This window comes from Xiphophorus maculatus, chromosome 4 (genome assembly GCF_002775205.1).
Source record: "Xiphophorus maculatus strain JP 163 A chromosome 4, X_maculatus-5.0-male, whole genome shotgun sequence".
Lineage (NCBI taxonomy): Eukaryota > Metazoa > Chordata > Actinopteri > Cyprinodontiformes > Poeciliidae > Xiphophorus > Xiphophorus maculatus.
This window is the reverse complement of record NC_036446.1, coordinates 16,072,835-16,097,905: the sequence shown is the minus strand read 5'-3', so window position 1 is coordinate 16,097,905 and position 25,071 is coordinate 16,072,835. Positions and strand designations below refer to the sequence as shown.

At 37.6% G+C, this 25,071-nt stretch overlaps 2 protein-coding genes across 3 annotated transcripts in view; both read left to right on the top strand.

Annotated features, from left to right (window-relative positions):
- Nucleotides 1–7,189, top strand: part of nedd4 (neural precursor cell expressed, developmentally down-regulated 4, E3 ubiquitin protein ligase) — a 36,760-nt gene extending 29,571 nt beyond the window's left edge. For both annotated transcript variants that reach the window (XM_023331756.1, XM_023331755.1), the window contains 10 exons: nt 1,762–1,883; nt 1,990–2,060; nt 2,147–2,242; nt 2,317–2,390; nt 2,475–2,535; nt 2,615–2,674; nt 2,761–2,868; nt 2,957–3,053; nt 3,798–3,870; nt 5,208–7,189. In XM_023331756.1, coding sequence (XP_023187524.1) covers nt 1,762–1,883; nt 1,990–2,060; nt 2,147–2,242; nt 2,317–2,390; nt 2,475–2,535; nt 2,615–2,674; nt 2,761–2,868; nt 2,957–3,053; nt 3,798–3,870; nt 5,208–5,310 — 865 coding nt within the window. In that variant the 3' untranslated portion in view covers nt 5,311–7,189. The remainder of the gene's footprint in view (nt 1–1,761; nt 1,884–1,989; nt 2,061–2,146; nt 2,243–2,316; nt 2,391–2,474; nt 2,536–2,614; nt 2,675–2,760; nt 2,869–2,956; nt 3,054–3,797; nt 3,871–5,207) is intronic.
- A 4,703-nt stretch (nt 7,190–11,892) lies between these two features.
- prtg (protogenin) overlaps nt 11,893–25,071 on the top strand; it is a 35,269-nt gene continuing 22,090 nt past the window's right edge. Inside the window, exons 1-4 of the mRNA XM_005807725.2 lie at nt 11,893–12,003; nt 13,905–14,207; nt 24,183–24,327; nt 24,590–24,723. Of these exons, the coding sequence (XP_005807782.1) occupies nt 11,937–12,003; nt 13,905–14,207; nt 24,183–24,327; nt 24,590–24,723 (649 nt within the window). The 5' untranslated portion in view covers nt 11,893–11,936. The remainder of the gene's footprint in view (nt 12,004–13,904; nt 14,208–24,182; nt 24,328–24,589; nt 24,724–25,071) is intronic.

Sequence of the window (25,071 nt, the reverse complement as noted above, 5' to 3'; positions counted from 1 at the left end):
GGAAGGTAGCATCAGAGTAGAAGTTGTTACAACTGTTGCAGTTTTCTGTCCCATCGCTGATTGTGATCTTTTAAAAAACCTGACCTGCTGATTCTGATTTTATCCGATGCCAATTTTTTCTGTCTGAAATGTTGCTAAATATGGCAAGAAAGTTGATGAGTTGGCAACAGTGAGGCGACTATTGTTAACTGTTAATATGCAGACATGATCTGGTGATTCTGTCTGTCAGTCAAACATCTGTCACAGGACAGGACGGCGTTTGATCTTTAGACTTTTGCTGAGGTAGAAAAGATCGGTGGACGATATCGGCTTCACATGTAAGCATCAGCCGATCACCAATCTCCCAAAATTAAGGAAATCAGCATCGATAAATCAGTGCACCCATAAAAACAAACCATAAAAAAACATTAACTATGTCCAGATAAGCCGTGTTGAAAACCTGCCGTCCTTCAAAGTGTTGAAGATTATCTTAAACAGATATATTTAACAGTGGAACGGCTATTATAAATGTTTGTATTGTCTGATTAAAGGTCTAAATTAGATACTTTACAAATGTGATATATGCCAATGTTTCTACTTTAATAAAAACTGATTCAAATCCATTTTCAAACATAAGAATCTTAGCTGCTTTTTGCTTTCAGTGTCGTGTTAAAATGTAAAAACAGGAATATGAAGAGCAGAAGTCATGTCTTTATGAAATAATAAATATTTACAATAAACTCTCCTGAGTTGCAGCTGCATCGTCCTTCAGCTGTTAATGCCAATTTCTCAGTTTATAGTTTTTAGAAATTATCCTATTGTTGCTTGAATGTTATTTTATGTCAACTGCTGTTTTTGGTAAATATCACATTCCAGAAATAAAATAAAGAAATAAGGGAATAAACTGTATTTGTGACAGACGGCTAGAAAGAAAAGATTCTATTAAAATATTTTCTTTGCTTCGTTACAATGCAAAAACACAAAATCTCAAGATTATTTCTATGATAAGACATTTTTTCCATGTACTTTTTAAAATCAATATTAAGGAATTATTTACATAAAACAAGCTCATATATCTTGCTGAAAAGTTACTTGCAAGTTAGTTTTGTCTTATTTCAAGTGTTCTAAGATATTGCTGAAGAAACTAGACCAAAAATACCTGGTTAGGTTTTGTGTCTTTGCAGTGACCTTGCTTCCTCTGCTGAGTTAATGAATTGTAAATGCAAAGGTCATGTAGAAACCTCACAAATAGAAAATGGTTTATGTTCCAACATACAATTTAAGAAACTAACAAAAACAACTGGAAAACTGTTAATCAGCATCACTTTAAAGTATAGGAAAGGGCCTCTACAGTATGTTGACCTGTTCGCTGTGTGCACTCAGGTAAAAATGTATCTTAATTTTATTTCTTTGCATGTTTTGCTACGTAGAGAAGTAAACAACCCTTTCTGTTGCCTACTTGTTAGTTTTCAGGTCAGAGGGATTTAATTAGGCCAAGCTTCAGTCTCCGTGAGAGAGAGCACTGCTGTTATTTTGTTGCTGATTGAGAAGACGTCTTGTCTGTTCTTCCATCTGGTTTCATCTGAGCCAGCTGGTTAAAGTCGGTTCTTTATCGTCCAACACCCTATAACCACCTCTGTAACTAAACCCAGTGCATCACATTACCTCAGATAAGCATCAGTCAGAGTGTTGGTGTTGCTTCTGACACTTCTCCTTCTAGAAACACGCACACAAACAGAAGAACTGAATTAACAGAAAAGGTTCATTTTTTGTTCCTTTCAGAGACAACTACACGCTGCAGATCAACCCCAACTCCGGTTTGTGTAATGAAGACCACCTCACCTACTTCAAGTTCATTGGTCGTGTGGCTGGCATGGCGGTGTTTCACGGCAAACTCCTTGATGGTAAGCACTTCCTGCCTGTACAGGAAGTGCTCCAAACTCGATAAAAACACCTCCTGCTCTGACAACGGATGTTTTCTGAGCCTTTTCTCTCGGTTTATCTCTCCAGCATTCTTCATCCGGCCGTTCTACAAGATGATGCTGCAGAAGCCGATCACTCTGCAGGACATGGAGTCTGTCGTGAGTTTCACCACGTTTGAAGATGATGAACTGAAAATTATCTGGAACTTTTTAACTGTTTTCAATCTGCATTTGTTTCAATTTAGGACAGCGAGTACTTTAACTCCTTAAAGTGGATTTTGGACAACGACCCGGAGGATTTGGACCTGAGGTTCACCATTGATGAGGAGCTGTTTGGAGAGGTATGTTCAGCATCTCTTTCCTCCAGATATTTCATTCAAATTACTCGTAATAAATAATAAATATCATCCTGCAGACTCGCCAGCATGACCTGAAACCGGATGGCTCTGAGATTGTTGTCACTAATCAAAACAAGAGGGAATACATCGAGTAAGAACAACTCAGATACATTTATTATTGCTCTAAAAGCTCAAATGAGGGGTTTATCATAATGTCACGTTTTGTGTGTGGCAGCCTGGTGATGCAGTGGAGATTTGTGAACAGAATACAGAAACAGATGACGGCTTTCAAAGAGGTAACTAAATGTTTCTGAGGTGGCAAAGCAATAAAAATGGAGGAAAAGAAAAAGAAAAGTAAATTTCTTTGTGTTTCAGGGATTCTTTGAGCTGATACCAAAGGATCTGATCAGAATTTTTGATGGGAATGAGCTTGAGGTGAGTTTTTATTTAGTTGATTTGGTGTTAAAATGTGAGAAAGCCTAGATTGTAATCTACTCTCCTTGTTTTCATTTTTTCCCCAGCTGCTCATGTGCGGCCTGGGAGACGTGGACGTGAACGACTGGAGGCAGAACACCAAGTACAAGAACGGTTACTGTGGCGACCACATGGTCATCCAGTGGTTCTGGAAAGTAAGAGCATTTTCCTCACCTTAGGTCAGATTTAGTTATTTGTCTGGGATGTGATTGTTTATTGATTATTGTTTATTGATTTGTGTAGACGGTGCTGCTGATGGACGCAGAAAAGAGAATCCGGCTCCTGCAGTTTGTGACGGGGACGTCCAGAGTCCCGATGAACGGGTTCGCAGAACTTTATGGTGAGACAAATAATTGTTAGCTGCAGCATTAATTTAAATAATCAATTATTCTATCAATTCATTTATTAATCTGATGAAAAAAATTTACATTCTGTAGATGTTTTAACCACATAATTAGAAATCCATTAAAAGATGAAAATAAATAATTCAATTCCATTAATTAAGAAAATAAACATTTTATTGCAACAACATGTCATTCATTTGGTGAAAACTTGATTTTTTTGTAGCAAACGACGCATCTGCAGCTAAAAAATACTTATTTAAAAGTTTTAGAAATTGGATTAAGTCAGTAATAATTAGACAGCAAAAGGTTTTCTGCAGAATTTGAAATGGGTGAAGCTAAAACTACACCGAGTTCTGGTTTGAACACATTTACAGAGAAAAATTATTTTTTTACTAAATTAAATTCAAAATGTTCTAAATGTTTTTGTTTAATTTTACGTTTTGTTCTTTCAGCAAATAGTTAACAATTAATCAATTACTAAATTGTTTGATGAATATTTCAATAATCGATTAATCACGATTAAACCAATTAATCACTTCAGCCCTAAACAAAAACCTGTCATTTCTTCTGTTTCACTTAAAAATAAACATTTGTCACATTTAATTTCATATGCTCAAACAAATACAGTTTTTGCTTTAACTTTACTTTAACTCTCTGTCTGTATTTCTTTGGTTTTTATTGTGTTTTTCTGAACTGATGTCAGTAAAAAAGTCTCATGTTGTTTCTGTCGTTACTTTCAGGCTCTAACGGACCGCAGCTGTTTACCATCGAGCAATGGGGAACCAGTGATAAACTTCCCAGAGCCCACACGTGGTGAGAGCCTGACCCATTAAAAACAACTTGATTAAAATTAACTGGGATAAAAATGTATGGAAACATAAATATTTGCTCATAAATCGGTTCCTCCAGTGAGCTGCTGTGTTAATTCAAGATAACGGGATCACATATTTATTAGATTCAGTGACAGGATCATGTCAACCATGTTTACTACAAGTAGCATACTGAGTACTGATCACTGCTTCACAGAACCCCAAAAACTAGAATATCGCCTGTAAGAGAAAATACAAGTCTATTATGATTTCCTTATTTAAATTTTCTTAAACATGTTAATGTATCTTTTTAAAAGAAACCAAAAATATTAATAATTTAGCTTTGCTTTTATGATTGACTGTCAGTGAGTCCTTTAATGCACAGAAGCAGTCAAAGCATCTCAGCTTATGAAAGTAAAATAGAGTTTTAAATACATTTCAACCACACTTTTTCCTTCCATTCAACTTTCCATTCTGGGTGATCAGTCGGCTTCTGTACTAGACTTTGACTTAACACTGAATTTCAAAATATGCAGCATCCAAACAGCTATGAAAAGATTTTGTATCACAGTAGCTGGAGTCAAACAATGGAATGAAATGAATATGGAGCTAAAACAATGTCAAAACGTCAACCGGCTTAAAAATAAATACAACGCTATGATACTCACACTGGACAGAAGATGGAAGATGGGAATTAAAACATATATGAGTTTTTCCTTTTTCTGTGTTAATAGTTGCTTATTTTGTCTGTCATTGTTATCATTAGTTTTTTTTCTCTGTTTTTTATTTTATTTATTGTTACAAAACACAGATTAAGAAGAATTTGGTAAGGATTTGGTTATTCTGTTGTATGTCCAATTGTTAATTATTATTACTATTATTATTACTATTGTTGTTATTATTATTATTATTGTTATTATTATTATTACCATCTGTAGAGTTTCTTGTCTTGTTGGTTTGTAACCATTTTGTCTATAATATAATTTATTTGTTGTCTTTTACACACAGTATATTGAACAGGCACATGAATATTATAAAATGGTTTAATTTCAAATTATTGATAATTATTGAGTCAGCAAGTTGTATATTTCATTACATTGAGATTAGGGGTAGGATTATTTTCAAACATAAAAGTCTAGTGGTAAACAAATAATTTTGTTCTTGGTTATGTTTGCAGATGTTTTCTGTCCTGCTGATTGCTTGGTTTTGAAAACCTGTTTGAAATACATACAACAAATAAAATGATTTCATCATTTTTCATGATATTCTAATTCATCCCTATTAGAGATTCTCATCCAATGCAGATTTGATCCTGATTATTTTCCTCTTTTTCTCCTAAAGCTTCAACCGTCTGGACCTCCCTCCTTACGAGTCGTTCGAGGAGCTCAGGGAGAAGCTCAACATCGCCATCGAGAACGCCCAGGGCTTCGACGGCGTCGACTAACGGACGCCGCGATTGGACGAGGGGAGCGGACGCTGCTGCAGTCAAAGCGAACCCGACCAGGACCTCGACCTGCCAGCTGAGGGTCAGATGAAGGAAAACCTCAGAGCCGTCGCTCGCTCCACTGACGGAGGAAAAAAGAGACAGATCCTGTTTTTATCTGCACCTTTCAACGTTTACAAATCAGATTCTTTATCGGGAGCCGCTCAGAGGTGTATGTATTTACTGTCACTTGTTCTGCTTAAATGCTGTGATGTGTTAAACATAGGTTGATTTTTTTTTACTTTTTTTGTGAGCCGATATGCATAAATACTGTGAATTAATGAATTCATGCCTCCCTGAACATATCTGAGAAACTGGTGTGGAAGAGTCCAACTTCATCCAGCTGCAAAAAGCTGCAAGGTTCTACTGACTTTCAGCAGCTTCACTCCCACCTGAGGAGAGACCAGCTCATTCTTTTCATTCAACAAAAGTAACATTTATTACCATTCAGTTTGCTTTACGTCAATCAACAGGAAAATAATGTTTATTTTATTCACTTTTCACAACAGAACAGGAACATATCAGTCGCTACCAGCAGTAAAGACGATCTGTTAATCAGAGTCGCCATCTGAGCTCAAACATCTTCATTTTTTACTTCTTTGTAAAATAAAAAACAAAATTTGTCACTGTTTTAAAATACCTAACCGTTTTGATTTAGTTTGAAAATCATTTTGAACAGCTTTTCTTCTTTTTTATTTCTCATCAGTTTATTTCCTGTATTTTAAATTTTTCATTCCAGTATTTCAGGTGTTTAGCTGCATGGACCTTAAAGCCATTTACAGCGGACAGCGTTACATACACGTTTGAGCGACTAGTTAATCTAAATGTGTTGGTGAATAAATAGATTGTTGAGGTAGTGATGAACCTGGACCAGTGAAAAGCTTCAGTAATTATTGTTTCTGTGTCGTCCATGGAGAAGGAGAAGTGGCTACAGCATACAGTGTTGGATACTATGCACTCATGTACATATCGATGTAAAATAGCCAAGTGTCTCTTAAATTTTTTGTTTATTTCACGTTGCGTTAACGTACCTGCAGACACACCTGTGCCTTTTACATACCTACTTTAGGCGTCTTTCTCCACTTTGATTGCACCGGAAGAATCGATGTAAATTCACCTTTTATCTCTGGGTTTTAATTTCAACCTTTGCCAGCTGGCCTTAACATGTTAAATAGTTTTACTTACGTTTTTTTTTTTTTTTGTTTTGTCCTGTGACATCATCGTTTTTATCTCATCAGGGAGCGTCTGATTGCAGCTCCGTTTTTGAGAGCGCATCTTCAACGTTTTTTTTTTTGTGTACGGACTGTTCTTCTCAAAGTGAGAACTAATTTGTGATACCTTTGTATGAAATGGCTGTACTTGAGCAGTAGTTTTGACATTTTCTGACAGGTGAAATGTGTTTACTCCAGCTGCCATGTTTACAGATCGGTGAGGGTGGGAGACGACGCGGCCCGCTTCCTGTCTGACGTTTTTCTTACTCCTGCTTTTATAAAGTGAAGCACTTTGTTGACGAGTCTTACTTCTGAACCTTTGCCAAACTGCAGACTGTCTGAATCACTCGTGATCTTTTGCTTCATGTGTTTAAATGTTTACACGTGAACCTTGCTTAAAACAAGCACTTTCTCTTCTTTCACATTCATTTTAAAGAGAAATACCAAGGCCTTCATTTGTGACACGTTATGTAGACTTTAGAGGTGTTATCATATCTCTGTGTATGCTAGAGACGACATTACAGCAGAAAAAGGGCAGAATTATCTTGTTTTTCATTAATTATAACTACCTATAGTATATCTATAGACTGAATATAAATGTTTGCAAAATAAACACATAAAACCCCGGATGCAATGACTTTATGTCAAGTTATTTGCTTTTTTCTTATACAGTTGGGAACATCTCACCATGGGTATAAATATGTTCAGCTTTTCTATATTTCGATGTTTTTGTCATGCTTGAATGATTATTTATAAAGAACAGTAAGGATTTTAAAAAACTGCAGCTGGTTGCACAAGCATGTTCATAATTACGCTTACAGGCTGAAATATTACAGATCGCTTCTGTTTTTACTTTTTTTTTATTACACAGCTCTTGTTTTTTAAATTCATTAAAGTTGTTGTGTGGTAAAGTCATCTTGGAAGAACTACAAAGAAAACCAGAAACATAAACACAAAAAATCTGCCTAGCAACAGGAAATGTCACACAGTGAGACGATCCGTCAAAATAAAAGTACGATTGTTTTTTTTTTTTAGTGTGGCGTTAATAATTTTCCAGACACACAGAGTATGAATATTTGTCTCCATGTATTATCATGTAAACTTGGTGTAAATGTAAAGTTTCTATCTAGCATTAACACTTCCTTCATGGGGCTCTTATTTATGAATCTGATCAGAAAATAATTTCTCTTAGCATCAATTTTAATGTTTTTAAATGGGTGCAATTGCAGCGATATTTGTTGCTTATTCTCTCATTTTTAAAATAAAAAAACTCATCTAATCTCCATTGAGTGTCATTACTCTGTAGTACAAGGTAATGGTTTTGGTTTTGTTGAGGACGTCGTAGTTTGGATGCTGAATTGATCCAGCAGGGGGCGTTGAAGCTCACGTTGCGAGTCACATGTTTGCAGAGTCATGATGCTGTGGGATCCGCTGGTCAGTGCAAAAACACAAAGTACCACCAAGTATTTTTGGTCTAGTTTCTAGTGCAAATATCTTAGTTCAGTTGAAATAAGACAAACTAACTTATAAGTAACTTTTTAGCAAGATATAGAAGCTTGTTTTGAGTAAATAATTTCTTAACATAGATGAAAAAGTTCAACTGGCAGATTTTTTTCACTTAAAACGTGTGAAAAATTGTCTTGTTATAAGTGAAATAATCTGCAAGTGGAGTTAATACTTTTTAAAATCAATATTAAGGAATTATTCACTTATAATAAGCTTTAATATCTTGCTGAAAAGTTGTTAGTATTGCAACATTTTGCAAAAATAAGTAATTCTGGTAATTCTGAGTGACATAAAACGAGAAATGTTTGGACTAATTTAACTTCAGTGAGTAGAAATATGTTTATTTTTTAACTGCATATTCTCACTGTAATTGATGAGATTTCAGGATTTCTAAACCAGCTAAATCGTTGATCAGTAAAACATGATTTGCTGATGTCCTGCGGTATAAAATGGACTCTGTCTCTGAAAGCTGGTGATCCTCGGCTGCAGAGCCGCAGTCCTATTGTCTCCTTCTGCCTCCTGCACTGAGGCAGTAAAGCCCCTTCCCTCCATGGGGGTCAGCGGAAAGGTCACGCACAATTCAGGCCAGCCTTTCGGACTCTTCTGGAGGTCAGCGGGGATGGGCGCAGGCGGGGGGACGCCACACTGACCCAACGGCAGATGGTACTGGGAAAGCTGGTTCCTTTGGACCAACACGCTCACAGAAAAAGCAGAACCTGATAACGAGTGATAGGACATTGATCGGGCTGCAGCAGAGCCTGACCCGAGCCCAGAGCTTCACTCCACCCACCGCCTGCGGCCCAAACCCAGGACCCGATTGACTGAACGGAGACAGGAAGTGACCGGGAGCGGCTCGCTTTCCCACGTTATGGAAGAGAACCGAACCGATCCGTTCAAAACACGTCACTGCAAAAACACTGCACACTGTGTGCTGCTGCTGGCGTTCTCACTAAAACCAGGAAGATAGAGCACATAACACCAGTTTTAAAGTCCCTCTACTGGCTCCCTGTAGCTCAAAGAATAGACTTTAAAATACTGTTGTTAGTTTATAAATCACTGAACGGCTTAGCACCACAATACATTAAAGATCTGCTTTTATTGTACCAACCTTCCAGACCTCTCAGGTTCTGGTTCTGATCTGCTCTGCTTCCCCAGAACCAGAACCAAACGAGGAGAAGCAGCTTTCAGCATCTATGCACCACAAATTTGGAACAAACTTCCAGAAAACTGTAAAACAGCTGAAACACTGACTTCCTTTAAATCTCAACTGAAAACCCACCTGTTTAGAATTGTATTTGAAATGTAATCAATTACAAATTTATTGATGTAACTTGACTTAATGATTGATTCTATGTTGCATTGTGATTCTGTGTTTGTAATGATGTAAAGCACTTTGAAATGTCTTGCTGCTGAAATGTGCTATACAAATAAAATTTGATTGATTGATTGATTGATTGATTGTAAAAACTGTGTCGACTATCTTCTACTCTTTTAGTCAAATAAATTTAGAGAGTTTTAGATTTTGTGAGTTTGTGAAAGATAAACTTACAGTAATGAGTTTGTTAACTTTCTAATAATTTAGTCAAACCTCCAACAGATGAATAAACTAGAGTTTTTAGGTTAACACTTAAAAAACTGAAAGAAGAAAAAGACAGGAGTGGGAACTATTTCCCAGAATGCTTAGCGGCTTGATTTTGTATCCTGATTTGAAGTGTTACATTGATCTGAATCTTGCAACACATTGATACTTAATTGTGTTTTATTAAGTTTTCAAAACTAGAGCATAATGTCCTGTTCACATTAAATGTTTTAGAGCAGAATTTATTGTGATGTTTAATAAAATTCATTATCAGTTCATACAGTTTGAAACAAGAATTCAAATTATTCTAAAGTAAAATAAATAGATTTTAACTTGATATTGTGAGTAAAATAAATGTGGCTCTTTAACCAGGTGAGGGCAGTTATTTTTTCTTGCATATTGTGAAATAATTATTTGGTTTAAATTGCAGCATTAAGTTGAAACTCACAATTCAAGATTAATGAACTTAAAAAACAATGTTTAGACAACTTTTATCTTGTTAAATCAACTTCAGGAACTTTAGTTTCTGAGCTAAAACTAATAAAAAAATTTCTTGTTGACTTAAATTGCATTTTCAAGGCAGCAGGTGGAATTTCATTTTCAAGTTAAACCACCTTAAAATGTTTTACAGTGTACCAAATATTTATGGTCTATCTGGAGCAAAGAAAGATGGATGGATGGATGGATGGATGGATGGATGGATGGATGGATTTTTGTGTGTGTGTGGGGGGGGGGGGGGGGGGGGGGGGGGGGGGGGACCATGGTGTGTGTGTGGTACCATGGTGGGGGTGGGTGTGGTACCATGGTGGGGGTGTGTGGGTGTGTGGTACCATGGTGGGGGTGTGTGGGTGTGTGTGTGGTACCATGGTGGGTGTGTGTGTGTGTGTGTGTGGTACCATGGTGGGGGTGGGGGTGTGTGTGTGTGGTACCATGGTGTGTGTGTGTGTGTGTGTGTGTGTGTGTATGTGTGGTACCATGGTGGGTGTGTGTGTGTGTGTGTGGTACCATGGTGGGTGTGTGTGTGTGTGTGTGTGTGGTACCATGGTGGGTGTGTGTGTGTGTGTGTGTGTGGTACCATGGTGGGTGTGTGGGTGTGGGTGTGTGTGGTACCATGGTGTGTGTGTGTTCCCGTCCTCCATCAGTGACGGACGGCGGATCGATGCAGCAGCTGTCCGGCTCCATCGATGCTTCCTGGTAATTGTGGGTCACACTTTGAGGGACAAACTCATTTTCATCAACATTTCTCTTTCTCAGGGTCTGCAGAGACCATTTGGTGAGCAGCCCGACTCTGATCCTGATGGATCTGCTCTCATCGATGTGACGTATTGATGAGGGGAAGGATCCTGATGGGGAAAGCCATGGTTTCACTGGTTTCACTGGTTTCACTGGTTTCTCTGGTTTCTCTGGTGCATCACAGTTTGTTGTTTAATAGTTTTCAGGGGTTTTTCGTTCCACACTACATACAAACTCTGAGGGAATCTTATTTATAAATTAGACACAGCTTGTTGTAAATTACTGCTTTTACACAAACATAGTCCTGATATAGAGCAAAGCTCACTAAGGAGGAACGATTGTTCCCTTTTATAGTTTTAACTCCATTGTGGTGTGCAAACTGTTTGCCTTGAGGGACAAAACTGTCAAGACCAAAACAAAAAAGGATTCAAATGAATTTGATGTGCCTCTGTTATTGTATCTCCTCAGTAAACTGAACTAAATGTGCATGATTTTATTGAAAAGAGACTTTTACACAAGAAGGATCAGTAAATAATTGTAGATCTGAATCAAACTAAGGTTCCTTAATAACTTTATTAAAAGACGGCCACACTGTTTCCTAGTTTTTTGGGTTGTTTTTCAGCAACAATATATTAATCAGTGGCTCTTTCTGAATGCAGAAGCCTTGTTAATAAATCAGAAATTATTTTTGTTGCTCTAGCTGGCCAGATTTGAGTCATTCAGAGGGCCACAAACGGCCCCCGGACCACACTTTGAACACGCCTGCTTTAATCTGTTGTGATTCCTTTAATTTAAATAAATATTGTTACATTAAAATAGCCTGTGTGAATCAAATCTTGGGTTTTATCTGTACACGTCTGAACCGGAGCGTGTGCGTCCTGCCTGCAGGGGGCGCTGGGCCTCACGCTGACTCAGTGGGGGTGATTAATTGCCTCCGTCCATCCCAGAGGAGGGAATCTGCCCCTGTGCATCTCTGTGCAGCTCGTCAGTGTTAGTGCGGCTCATGCGGAGGAAACAGCCATGAGAGAGTAGCTGGCATGCGTGGACAATTACCGTAAATGGCTTTTCTGAAAGGGAAACGACACCAGCGGCTGCTGCTTCTGGCCCTTTTCCTTCCAATCTCAGGTGAGAAAAACTTGGTTTGGTTTGGTTTAGAGCCGCTAAAGCAGAGCAGGAGGGACGAGATGAGGCTAACAGCTTCAATCTGTCTGGACTGATTCACTCTGTGACCATTAAACGCGTCAACTTTTCACTTCTGTCGAGGAAACTGAAGTTATTTAACGATTTATACACGAGTGTAGCTCAAACTGCTGTCGTTATTTATCATTTCCTCGCTGCTTTAATGTGACACTGTTCAGACTTTCTCCACTTTCTCACTAACCAGTAACCATGACTGCGAATAAAATAAAAGTTGCGACTAATTTCAAAGCTTTTCTGCGCTGAAAATAGAGAATCCAGCTCCAATTTAAGAAAACGGCGTGAATTGGTCTGAAGTAACTGCATTCAGTTTAGTGAACTTACTTTATTTACGTCTGTTTATCTTCACAAGCAACCTGGACAAACTTTATTTGTTTTAAAAGCTGGAGCTGCATTCTCCCTTTTTTCCAGTGTACATATAAATAAAATAGGGATTATACAGATAAATATAAGTTTCATATCCACAGTTTTTAGGGTGCACTTACTTTAACACATGTTGTTATCTGTGGTGTGTTTTTGTACACTTGATGTTAGATTGAAATATGTTTAAAAACTTTAAGAGAGATTTATTTCTTACGTTCTTTTGATCAAAACTAAATAAAAGTAAGAGGAGAGGTCACAAGGTCACTTCTGCTAGTGATGCTGTTTTATCTGATCATTTATTGGAATAAATTAGTCATCCTGGGGAGGTGAAAATGATAAATAATGATACTTATTGCACCAAAGCTTATTACAGTAAGATTTATATTGTTACTTTTAGTGTATTTTTCCACAGTTTGCCCTTTGACATTAGGAAAATTGTGGTAACAATATTGATTAAATGAGCCTATAAAATCTATCACGAATATAATGTGATCCAGGCATTAAAGTTGAAGTCTGTCCATATTTACTATTACTGATTCTGCAGACATTGTTATATTATATTATTGCTCTCATTCTTTATATTGTACAAACCAATATTGCAATAACAGTATATATTGTGCAGCTCTTCACCCCTTTGCAGTTAATTCAGGTTGTTTAAAATGCGACACTGCTTGAAGACGTTGGTTTTTCCTATAAATCCTATTAGATTATTCTTACAATTGTGAAGGAAAATGTTTTATCCTAAAGTACCAATCTAGACTTTAAAGTTGATTTTATGTTGAGGCAGTGCTAGATTTTGTAGTTTTTTATTTATTTTTCATGTTGGAATAATATAAAAATATTTTTTAAATGAACTTTTTAAATGAAACTCTTTTGGTTTTGATACTAACTCTTTTGGCAAAATATGTAATTTGGTCATATTTGAATGCTTATTAATGACATTTAACAGTCATACGCAGCTTAATACACTGCTACACCGCCATTAAAAACATGTTTTACTGTTTTTAGGTCTAAAAAGCCATTACCGTTACCTTCTCCGTACCCTATTGGGACGTCTTACCCCTTAGAAACACAGAGTGAGGAATGAAAGCTTAACTCTAAAACCACTAAAAGCATCCCAGCTGGTGAACCAGAAGTCATTTGACAAAACAAAGTGTTTCTGGTTGTGGTGAATCGATGTTTTCACGTAGACATGGAGCAGCAGGATCATTTGTTTCAGCAGGTGACTTTAAAGTAAATGGAGCAGAAATGCTGTTTGGTGCAGCTGGACAGTAAACCTCCATTTGGCCGCCCTCCAAACTTTAAATGTGAAATAAAACAGGAGCAAGTATTTGTTTCCACTTTCATCGGTCATACCTATTTAAAGTTTACCGAACCTCTTTCACACGTGTAATTACTGCCACTATGAGCTGTAAGTGTTGAGGTTTTTAATAAGCTTCTATTCTCTCTTTGTTTCTCTTCCACAGGTGTTTTAAGCTTCAGCGAGTTATTTTTCGTCAAAGAGCCCCATGACGTCACCGTCATGCGGAAGGAGGCGGTTATTTTGGACTGCCAGGCGCGCGGAGAGGCATCGATTGACGTCAGATGGCTCAGGAACGGAGTGAAAGTTGTGGAAAATGAACGGGTCTACCTGCTTTCCAACGGCTCCCTTTTTATTTCTGAGGTGGAAAGCAGAAGAGGAGACAAATCAGATGAAGGCTGCTATCAGTGCCTTGCTCAAAACAAGTACGGAACAATCCTGAGCCAGAAAGCCCATCTCACAATCGCAAGTGAGTACAGGAAGTTCTTCGGTTAGGAGATATTTCAGTGCTAGAGGTGGACAATATTGACTTTTATTGCAATATTTTGTTGTATTTTGTATGACTGCCTGTCACAGCATTCATAGAGACAAATACTGCTCTTGAAATTAAAATCTTCAAGATGCTGCTTACTTACTGGGTGATTTATATCATTATTATTTATATCTTTTTAATGATATTTATTGATCTGCTTGTGGAACAAACGGTGGAAAAAAATAGTAAAAATAACATTTTACATAATACTGTTAGTTTTTTTATGCGATAAATCAAAATTGTTGTCACGGTCGGGACCAAAATTGCAACATTTGTTACATTTTCATCTGGTGCGGTTCACTTTCATATTGCACTTTGAAAAACCCGTTCCCCTCCTCGCCTGTGGTGGCGCTGCACCAAAAACCACTGAAGGAAATGGCACAAAAACATCTGAAGAAGACACTGAATTCAATTTCCTTCTTCACCAAATGTAAACAAAAAATGGAGCAACACCAGATTTCAGCAAAAATAGGATTTCTCTCTTGTAATGCGTAAAACAAATCATGACCCATTTCTCCTACTAGCGTTCGTTTGTTTTGGTTGAATTTACCCAGAATGCCCTGCGCTGTAGTCCACTTCCTGCTTTTGGAGCGGTGTCCGGTCTGCTTGCATTCAAATATGCATTTGAATCGCACCAGAGTTCAATTTAATTGAACTGAGACCGAGATTTTTAGGCGAACCATTTGATGTTTTTGGTCCGCAGAGTTGGATTAAACCGACCCAGACATGGCTGGAGCGAATTCACCCTCTGGTGATTGATCAGTTTGACAAAACTACATGTAACCTAGACGTTAAATGTAAGTTATTTTTGTCATACTTCACAGAGGTTTTAATGTTAAGCATAGTTTAACAGGAAATCGTACCGTTATTTATGTATTTGGTGCCTTCAGCAGCGTGGAAGCAGAACAAAGTGTTCAAGAGTTCGAGTGGAGGAACTGTTGGTTGGATTGGGGAAAAAGCCCATTGGTGTGTTAATGAAGGGGAGGGAGATTTTAAAGGTTAGGAGCTGTCCAGGAAACTGGCCCAGCAGATGACCCCTATTCACGGGCCGGGCTTTCATGTTGTTGCACCCTCATCACTTGAGGAATTGTTTCTTTAGGAATGCTCTCCCTCCAGCGCAGCGCCTGTCGTATTTTAAGGGGGAGGAAGGTCAGAGATGTGTCCGCTGGGACCTTATGCCATCTCTACCTACCACACCAAACTTTGACCAACGCATTTCCATCAGAGTGACAGCGTTCACATGTCGCAAATGAGCTCAATCATTTTCATTCTGATTAATCCAATCAGTCAACTTAATCATGGCGATCTGATTGCTGGAATAATTGTCAGCTACTTTAGCAGCTGATTAATTAAAAAAACTATATATTCAGAACAGTAATTATTCCATAACTGTTCAAAAATTATACACATTTTGCATTTATGATAAAACATGTTTATGATAAATATGTTACTCTTCAAGTGAATCTGCAGATTTGATTTTATTGCATTTTAGGCAGTAAAATGTTTATTTTCCTGTCGGCAAAAGGAATCAAACTGTTGGTTTATTTGTATCTTTTAACATATTTCAAATATTGTATCAATATTAATCATCAGAATAATCAATAGAGTAATTGATAACCAATATAATCATTAGTTATTGAACTAAATTGAATGCTGATTTTGTTCAGACTTTTTTGTGGTTTTACTTGTAGGCGGATTTTTTTTTTCCATTTTATTTTGAATATTTAAAATCTCTTGCAGTTAAAGTGTGAAGTATTCTTCACATAACTAAAGTTCATTGGGTTTTTTAAAGGTGGATTATTATGCCATTGTCAATATATTACTTGAAAATGTTCTCAAAAGAGCAATATTATCGTTTATCGCGATTATTGCTGGGATAATTTATCAATTTATCCTTTATCATCCCATTTCAGGCTGCTTGTTGTTTGATAAATCTGTTGAAGGTTTTAAAGTGAACATTTCATTTAGATGCGTTCAGATGGGTGAGTTTAGCATTCATTTCTATTATATGAAGAAATTAATGTCTGCCATTCTGAAACTGCTCACTAGTTCATATGTTTTTTATCAATTAATCAATACTCTGCTGGCTCTGTAGCTTGAAATAAAGTGGTAGTAAAAGCTGCCACCGAGCTTTTCCAGTTTGTTTTTGGATGGACACTTAGACCTGCTAGAAGATCTGGAAGCTCATAAACTTTTCACATACCTGAGAAATGCTCAGTTGAAGGCCGGAGGAGCAGTGGGGGATGAGCCCACACCCCCCCCGCCCACACACACACGCACACACGCACACACACACACACACACACACACACACACACACACACACACACACACACACACACACACACACACACACACACACCGGTGTGAGCTGTTGTTTCCCGGCATTCTGGGGGCTTTACCCTGAGTGTCTAAATGACCAAACTTTATTGCAGGCCTTCCCAGGTCAGGAGGAATTGGAGGCTTTGCACACAATTGTTTTCTGCCTCACCACTCCCATGGACAACTGAAAGGCTTTTCTCTCCGGCCGGTTTTGTCTCCGCTGCCTCCCATATCCACAAAAGAAACGGGACTCTTTGAGGGCAGTTGTCCTTAAATAGGTGGACAGATAAGCAGTAAGAAGTGTAATTACACTCATCGTAAAAGTTAATCATTAGTAAGTTTGTGTTTTGATTAAAACGTCAGGGTGGTTTGCCGTAGTTTGTATATGACTAACAGGCTTAAAATAAATTATGTTTGGCAACTTTTGCGCCTGGAGGTCTTGTCGTATGTTAGCGGCTCAGGTTGAAAGTGGAAGTCGGGACATGTGGCCGACTCTCCTGACATGCTTTATGTGTTTGGTGCAGGAGTTATGCTCTGTGGGAGCGTTTTAACCCTTCACACACAGGTCGAAGCCGCTGGCTATCAGTAGAGGAACACGGCGTTGATGGAGGGTAACCTTAAACATTGGGTCGTAAACCACAAAGGTGGGTCAGGATTTGGCTTTGATGGGAAGGAATGTGACACCCGAGCTTCACTGCGTGACGTTTGTCAACAGACTTCAGATTGATGGCGATTTTCATTGAGAGAATGCCTCCTAAAGTTGACTCCATGATTTTATCATGAGCAGAAGTACACAAGGCAAGAAAACAGAAGATGCTGTCATATTTCTCTCCATTATTTCAGTCTAAATATTACATGTTTGTACCTCTGGTTTTACCATTTAATTGGTGATGGGGCTCTGCAAATGTCGCTCTCCTAAAACTTTTGGACGCTCCATCAAACCTCATCCAAATGAGTGGTCAATGAGCAGTTCTTTGAAAACTTGCCAACATGGCAAAAATGTAAAAACACAAAATCGTACCAGGTAGTTTTGGTCTAATTTCTACTGCAAATAACCTTAGTACACTGGAAATAAGACTAAACTAACTTACAGGCAACTGTTTTGAGATACAGGAAAGTTTTTAAGTCGATAATTCCTTAATGTTGATTAAAAAGTGCTAATTTCACTGACAGATTATTTCACTTATAACAAGGGAAACAATCTGGAAGTGGGACAAGTACTTTCTCAAATAGTGTAAAATTGTAAAAAATATGGCTGGTCAATAAATCAATAACGATTAATAGCAATAGATAACACTTCTGATTGAATATTCAACATAGAATATCCACTGAAGTCAGATCCAGAACCGCTCTACCTCTAACAGCTAGCTAAACAAGCAATCAACTGGCTCACTGAATCTTTGGTTACCTAGCAACTCATTCCTTCTTTGGTTACCTAGCAACAACCTGTTGAGTATCTGGCGCAGCAGCAGTTTAAGATTTCACCATTGTGCCTCACAGCTGCTTAAAAATAAAAAGAAATAGAAAACTGTGGATAAAACAGGAATCGTCACCAGTTTTGATATTTATAGCAAAAAACTAATCAATAATTATCGACATGGACATGAAGCACTTATATTGTTGTCTTCAGCCGTATCGTCCAGCCCTACGTTAAAATGACAATATTTACAGTTTTTGAGGTTTTTCAACGTCATTAATTGGAATTTATTGCGACAATGATGAATTAAAATCTTACATGATAAGAAATGTATCACCCTCCTATTGGCTCATCTCTGCCTCCTTTTGTGTTGGCTCTGTTTGTACTGTTCCGGCTGAATATTTGTAATTTCCTGTAGTTAATATGTTTAATGCTTGCTGCAGACCAAGCTATAAAGACGTTACAGGCCATAAAGGAGCCGCTGCAGTTTATTTTTACCTCCCTGGTGTGTCCCATAGGATGTCAGCTCAGGAACATTTCTTTAGGTTGCTAAGGCATGCATCTGACTTGACACTATTAGAAACCCCCCTATAAGTCAAAAGCAAACCCTGCACAGTGTGAACAGCGAGGTGAACGAATGAAATGCCCTGAAGGGAGACAATTCAAAGCCTGGAATCTTGTTTTTCTCCTCTGCTGGAGACGAAAGGTTACCATGGTTCCCCTGAGCAGCAGGCCCTGAGGTCAAAGGTTCCCTAAAACTGGTAAATAGATGGAAGGCAGCCGGACCGAGACTGGGATATAATCTTTAGTTCAATAGTGCTAGATGGGCATCTAACTTTATCTCCTGCTACTATTTTTGTGCAATATTCTCTGTTATTTTACATGAGTTCAAATAAGTTTATCTACAGTTTTATTTGTTGTCCGCTCCAGAGTGGTGAATAAAACCATTTCCAAGCAAAGGTAGGTGTACAGGTTGACTTTTAAAATCTGATCTGATACAGGGATTTAAAACAATGAAGCCTCTGTTGTCAGAGGAGGGTCGCTGTTGACTGATTGGGAAAACTTTGTGACAGAGATAAGGAGCTGGAGGAGGTGGATGAATGGCCTGTAGAGCTCCCCCACTGCAGCGTCTAGAGGTCACGCTGCTCATGGGAATAGGTCTTTGTTTAGCCAGGCCAATGGTCACTGGACTGTCCTGCACACTCTGCAACGCAATGGCACATCTGCCAAACAGCCAGCCATTGATTTGTGGCCTTTTCCAGCTTTGCATTCGTCTCGCAGCTTATCGTTTTTTTCATATTCTTATGAAAGTTCACAGGGGCCAGTGAACTTAAGGAAGAACTATCACTTAATTGATTAGTTGGTCGGTTTTTTTGTGTTTTTTAAGGGAACTAAGCAAAAGAGCATCTGGTAAACAACTGATGGAAACGTATCGGACTTGGAAAAGCAAATGGGAGAGTTTGCAGGTTGATTTAGTGAACTTATTGCCTTCAAGGTCTGACAAGGTTGATCAATATTAATGTTATTTAATGTCACTTTTAAGACAACTGAGTAAGTAGGCTTACTGTGTTTTCAGACCCGATCCGATTTTCCTTTTTGCTTTCTTTTCTAAAAATGAAATGACAACTGATAGAAAAAGTGTTTTTTGTTTGAGTCATCAACAGAGTATTAGGACCAGGCAACAAGAAGTTTTGCTTAATTACAACATTATAGTCATAATTTGAGCAGAATAAAACTGCAATTTGACCGAAAGAAATTTATTAAAATTACAAGAAAAAAGTTGTTTCAATGGGAGAAATGTTTCTAGAGTTGTCGAGATCAAAACTTTTCTAAATGCTCAACATTCCTCATTTCATTTATTTATATTTTCATAAGATTATTACTTCATTCTTCCACAGCTTTATTCTGGTAAAATTGACATTTTAGTCTCGCATTATTTGAACTTTATTTTCACATGACTCCATTCTCGTGTTATTGTGCTTTTGTACCTTTATTCTTGCACACACACATTTATTTTCTTAATCGTAGCCTGGCGCTGATGTTTTGTGGTAGAGTTTACCTGAATTGAAAGGCCAAATAGATAAAAGCGGTAAAACACGCTAGTTGAACAAGATGGCGGCCGTCGGGCGTTGTGACATCACTCTGAATGATGCATTCCCAAAGAATCTGTGAAAAAAAATCCAGATTTTCCCTAAATTAAATCTTCAAAAACCAAATGTTGATTGATTGATAAAGTCGATTTATCATCCAGCCCTTTGAGTAAACAAACCAAATTTCCCTTCAACGCCAGAAGATTGTAATCGACTGGTTCAGAACAAAACGGAAGCAAAAAAGATGAGAAATTTTTGTATTTAGCAGAAATAATTATTTACATAAGTTGTGATGCTTCCTAATGAACGAACCATAGCGACTAGAGGAGAGAGGGCTGAACTAATTCCTGCCATTTGCAGAGGACGTTTGTTTGGGCTTGACCTCTCCACTGACCTTTAGTTTGTTGGCTAGTTTGTTGAGTTGCCACCATCTGAAGTCTACAGTATTTTGGTAGATATGCTTCACTTTGGTATTTTAGTTTAGACTGAAGGGTGATCAAGTTGTAAAATAATCCAGAAAGACTTTGTTCTGTATTTCTTTTGTCATTGAGGCATCTTTTTATTCCTAAAAATAGCACAAAGAACAATGTTTTAGCTTTAAAACTGAATAATCTAATTTTGATATAATAATATTTTGCAGCTGGTTGGTTGTTTTGCTTCACAAAGTACATTTTAAATCCTTTAATGAAAGGTTTAAGTGAAGCAGCAGTGAGCACCAGGACTGGTTTGGGTGGTCAAATTGGGAGCTGCCTGAGCGAGTGTTAGTCAGGATTTGTGGAGGTCAGAGGTGAGAGGTGAGACTGCAGAGAGGGGCAGATGGTCAGAACTGTTTCTTCAAGCTTTTGAGGAAATGGCAGAGGTATTTATTTTCTGTTTGAGTGGAGCTGAGTTCAAAATGTTTAATCAAAACTTTTTGTTTTTGCACATTTTAGTTAAGTTATGCAAGTTTTAGAGACAGAAAAAGAGAAAAGAAAACATAACCTAATACCTCTAAATGCTTTTAGATTTACTGAAGTAAACACGTTTTACAGACAGAAAATGGAAAAAAGTAGCAATTAATGCTTTTAAATTTACTACAATAATAGAATAGAATAAGATATGTTGAAATATATACATAGAAACTCAAATCGTATTGATTTTTTTTACACCTATCCTTAATAGTTTATCAATAATCAATAAATGTCCCTGTGTTTTTATTTTTTGTTTTGGTGGGGTTGAGTTCAAAATGTTACGTTTATTTTTTTTTAGTAAAGTTAAGAAAGTTTTACAGATAGAAAAAGAAAAAAAAGTGAAAAGAAATAACAGCATTTAATGCCTTTAAATTCTTTTAAATTTACTGAAATAATAGAATAGACTAGAATTTGTTGAAACAAATACAAAAAAGCTCAGATCCTATAGATTTCTTATTGATAGCCTTAAGAGGTCATCAATAATCAATAACCTCCCTGTGTTTTTTTTTTTTGTGTGGGTAAGATTGAGTTCAAAATGTTTTGTTTTTGTTGTGGTAAAACTAAGCAAGTTTTACAGACATAAAAAATAAAAGAAAAAAGAAAAAGCAACACTTAATACCTTTAAAGGCTTTTACGTTTACTAAAATAAGTGTGTTCTGCAGACAGAAAGAAAGCATAACTTAATGCCTCTAAATCCTTTAAAATTTACTGGAATAATAAAATAGAATTTGTTGAAATATATACAAAGAAGCTCAGATCGATTTCTTTCCATCGAGCCTTAATAGGTTACCAATAATCAATAACCGTCCTGTGTTTTTCAATACTGTTCCCTGTAGAATAGGTAGAGTAGGATGAGAAGAGCTCATAGCCTGTAGCCACGTCTCGTCAACACATGGTGGGTCTGTCGGTCAGAAAGGCCTTTTCTCACCTCCATCGTCACATCAAACAGCCTCCGAGGAGCTGAAGCTAACACGCTAACAGCTCAGGACTAATTTGATTAAACGGGACCAGAGTGAGGAGGACGTCTGACCCAGGCCACAATTTGTCTCATGTCCAAACAGAACCAAATCGAACCTGTATAAAACGTTTATTGTTTGAAATGTGCTGTTCTTCCCTCCGTGGATGTCAGCCTGATTTATAAGAAAGTTGCTGTCAGGCTTGTAAATGTCATAATTTATTGTTTTGTTTCCTTTGGAAGTCCGAGCTCTCCTGCTGTTTAGCACCATAACACCTGGCAGCGCTGCTTACACAGAGACATCCATCATTCCTCCGCGCTCAGCACGCTGCGTTTACTGCAGCACACGAATTTCCTGCACAGCTTTCTCAAAAGCAGAGGTAGCGATGTGTCAGAAAAAAAACGATTTACAAATTTTACTGTGTATTTTTTGTCCAGTTTATAGTGTAAATAAAAACTAACTTACAAGTAACTTTTCTGAAAGTTACCAGAGCTCGTTTTAATCAGTAATTCTTTAATATTGATTAAAAAATACTAGTTTCACTTACAAGACAATAATCTGTCACGTATCTTTACGTGACAAAAGATTTTTAAATCAATAATAAGTCATTATTGACTTCAAATTTGCCTTGTCTTATTTCAAGTGTAGATTTTTGAACTCCCAAGTGTAACACAGGAAATTACATTTCCTGTGTTACACTAGATTACATTTCTAGTGTAGGAAATGTAATTTGAACATATCTTCGTTTAGATTTCGTTTACTTGTTTGCTGTGTCTCTGATGCAGATTCTGAGAATAAAAGGACTCCAAGTTATATCTACATTTATAAAGAGCTTTACAACTCAGAAATCCGTTGGTGTTTTTCTGACAAAAATAGAAAAAGCAACTTAAATATTTGTAAGACTGAAGCATCTCTGTTAACTTTTCTTCCATCGTTTTGTTCCTTTTGCTGCATTTTTTTTTGTTTCTTTTCCCTTCGTTTCTGTGGTTGCATAAAAGGCCTTGCTGATAGTTCCCAGTGGGTCTCATTTACTTGTGGGTCAGTTGGTTGTTGACCCAGGTTCAGTTTCAGGGAAACCTTATCCATGCAGGATGTAGCTGTTCTACTGCAGTCAACACCTTCCTGCAGCACGCGGCTCGTCTCTGGCTTTAGGTCTTACGGCACGACGTCCACTGACTGACTGACTGACTGACTGACTGACTGACTGACTGACTGACTGACTGACTGACTGACTGACTGACTGACTGACTGACTGACTGACTGACTGACTGACTGACTGACTGACGGATGCTGCAAATCAATGCTGTGCCAGTTCACCTTAATAAGAACTAGTTTTATAATCAGTTCAGCCAGCTTTAAATGACTTAATTCATGTTCATAGTTCATCACCTAAACATTTTTAATTCAATGTACACTAGCTATCTTTCATTTGACTGTCTTTTATAACGTTATTTTCTTGGTTGAGTCTTTCTTTACATATGAAGTGAAGCTGAATGAATTCAACTTAAAAGCGAGCGGAGATTCATGAGCCTGCAGTGCCAATATTGGTTCTCACAAATACTGCAAAATCTGCAGTACATGCGATTTTGCAGATCCAATTATACTGCCAAATCAGTATATGTGTTTGCAGTGTAAATCTAATATCCAAATAGAGCGCCCCCTTCACGTTCATCACGTAAAAAGCAGCATGAATCACTTCAAAGTTTGTGCACAAAACTGTTGTAAAAAAAGCATTATTTATTCTGCTGAATGACGTTTTAACTGAATCAAGGCAAGAAAGTAATCAATATTTTTCTGTATTGAATAGTTTTGATAATTGTGATACAGTTTGAGATTAAAAAATGCTTTCTCAGACAGTTTATGTTTTAAAAAAGGTACTAAAACAGTAATAACTACTGGAACTACTGCTAAAAGAACTGAATTCAATACAGAATCACTTGAACCATCAAACCTTATTTTTGTTTACCTGCATTCAGTTGTGCTTGCTTCTTCACAGCAAAGATTGAAGACATCCTCAGTGAGATTTACCGATACTTTTGTACAACACAGCAATAATACAAAGGAAAACTTTGCAGAGTTAGAATGGATTTTCCTTCTTTTTTCTACAACATGCTATTAAAGCATCCCTTTTCCAAGACTCAAATACAGGGTATTATTATTTCTATTCTTTTGTGCAGGTATGCCATCTTTTGCACTCCAGCCGTCATCCGTAGTGGTGGCTGAGGGCTCGGTTGCCAGGTTTTCCTGTAAAATCAGTTCCCATCCTCCTCCCATCATCACTTGGGAGTTCAACCGGGTCACATTACCCCTCTTCACTGACAGGTATGGAACATCATCTACAGTTTAAAATCATGTGCGTTACTTTTTAACACTTTTAGAACATAGTGAAAATAAGTGTGTTTGCAGACTGAACATAATTGGACTATTTAGATTAGAACGCATGTAAAAAGCAACACATATATCACAGTTTGACCCCTCAACTACCAATCAAAACTAGCTAAGGGGATATTAATTAGTTCCCCATCAGGTTTATTTGTCCATTTCTAGTTGTTATCTGACATGTAGTTCCTTCCCTGCCATTCAGAATCACAGTCCTGCCCAGCGGCGTTCTTCAGATCCAAGGCGTGCAGCGAGGAGATGCTGGGCACTACCGCTGCATAGCCACCAACATCGCCAGCCGGCGGCGAAGCATCGAAGCCACTCTCACTGTAGCCCCAGGTGTGTAAACCCACACAGATAAAATTATTTGATATAAATCTTGGGAATAGAGCATCGCTTTAAGTGACAGGTGACTTATTACACTTCATTGAACAGGTTAGGATTGGTCTACTGGCTATACAAAACATGTTCATTGCATTTTTTGCACAAAATCATTCTTAGATTATGAGATTTTAGTCTGGTCAGTTCTGGTGAGATCTCCTTTGATCTCCTTTCTACGCCCCAACTCAACATTTACACTCGCACCTGAAAATGGCTGCAAACAGATGTGCAATTATTCATAATATATGTATATTATAGGCCATGACAACAACTTTTGCTGGACAATAAATTGTTCCAGAAGCTATT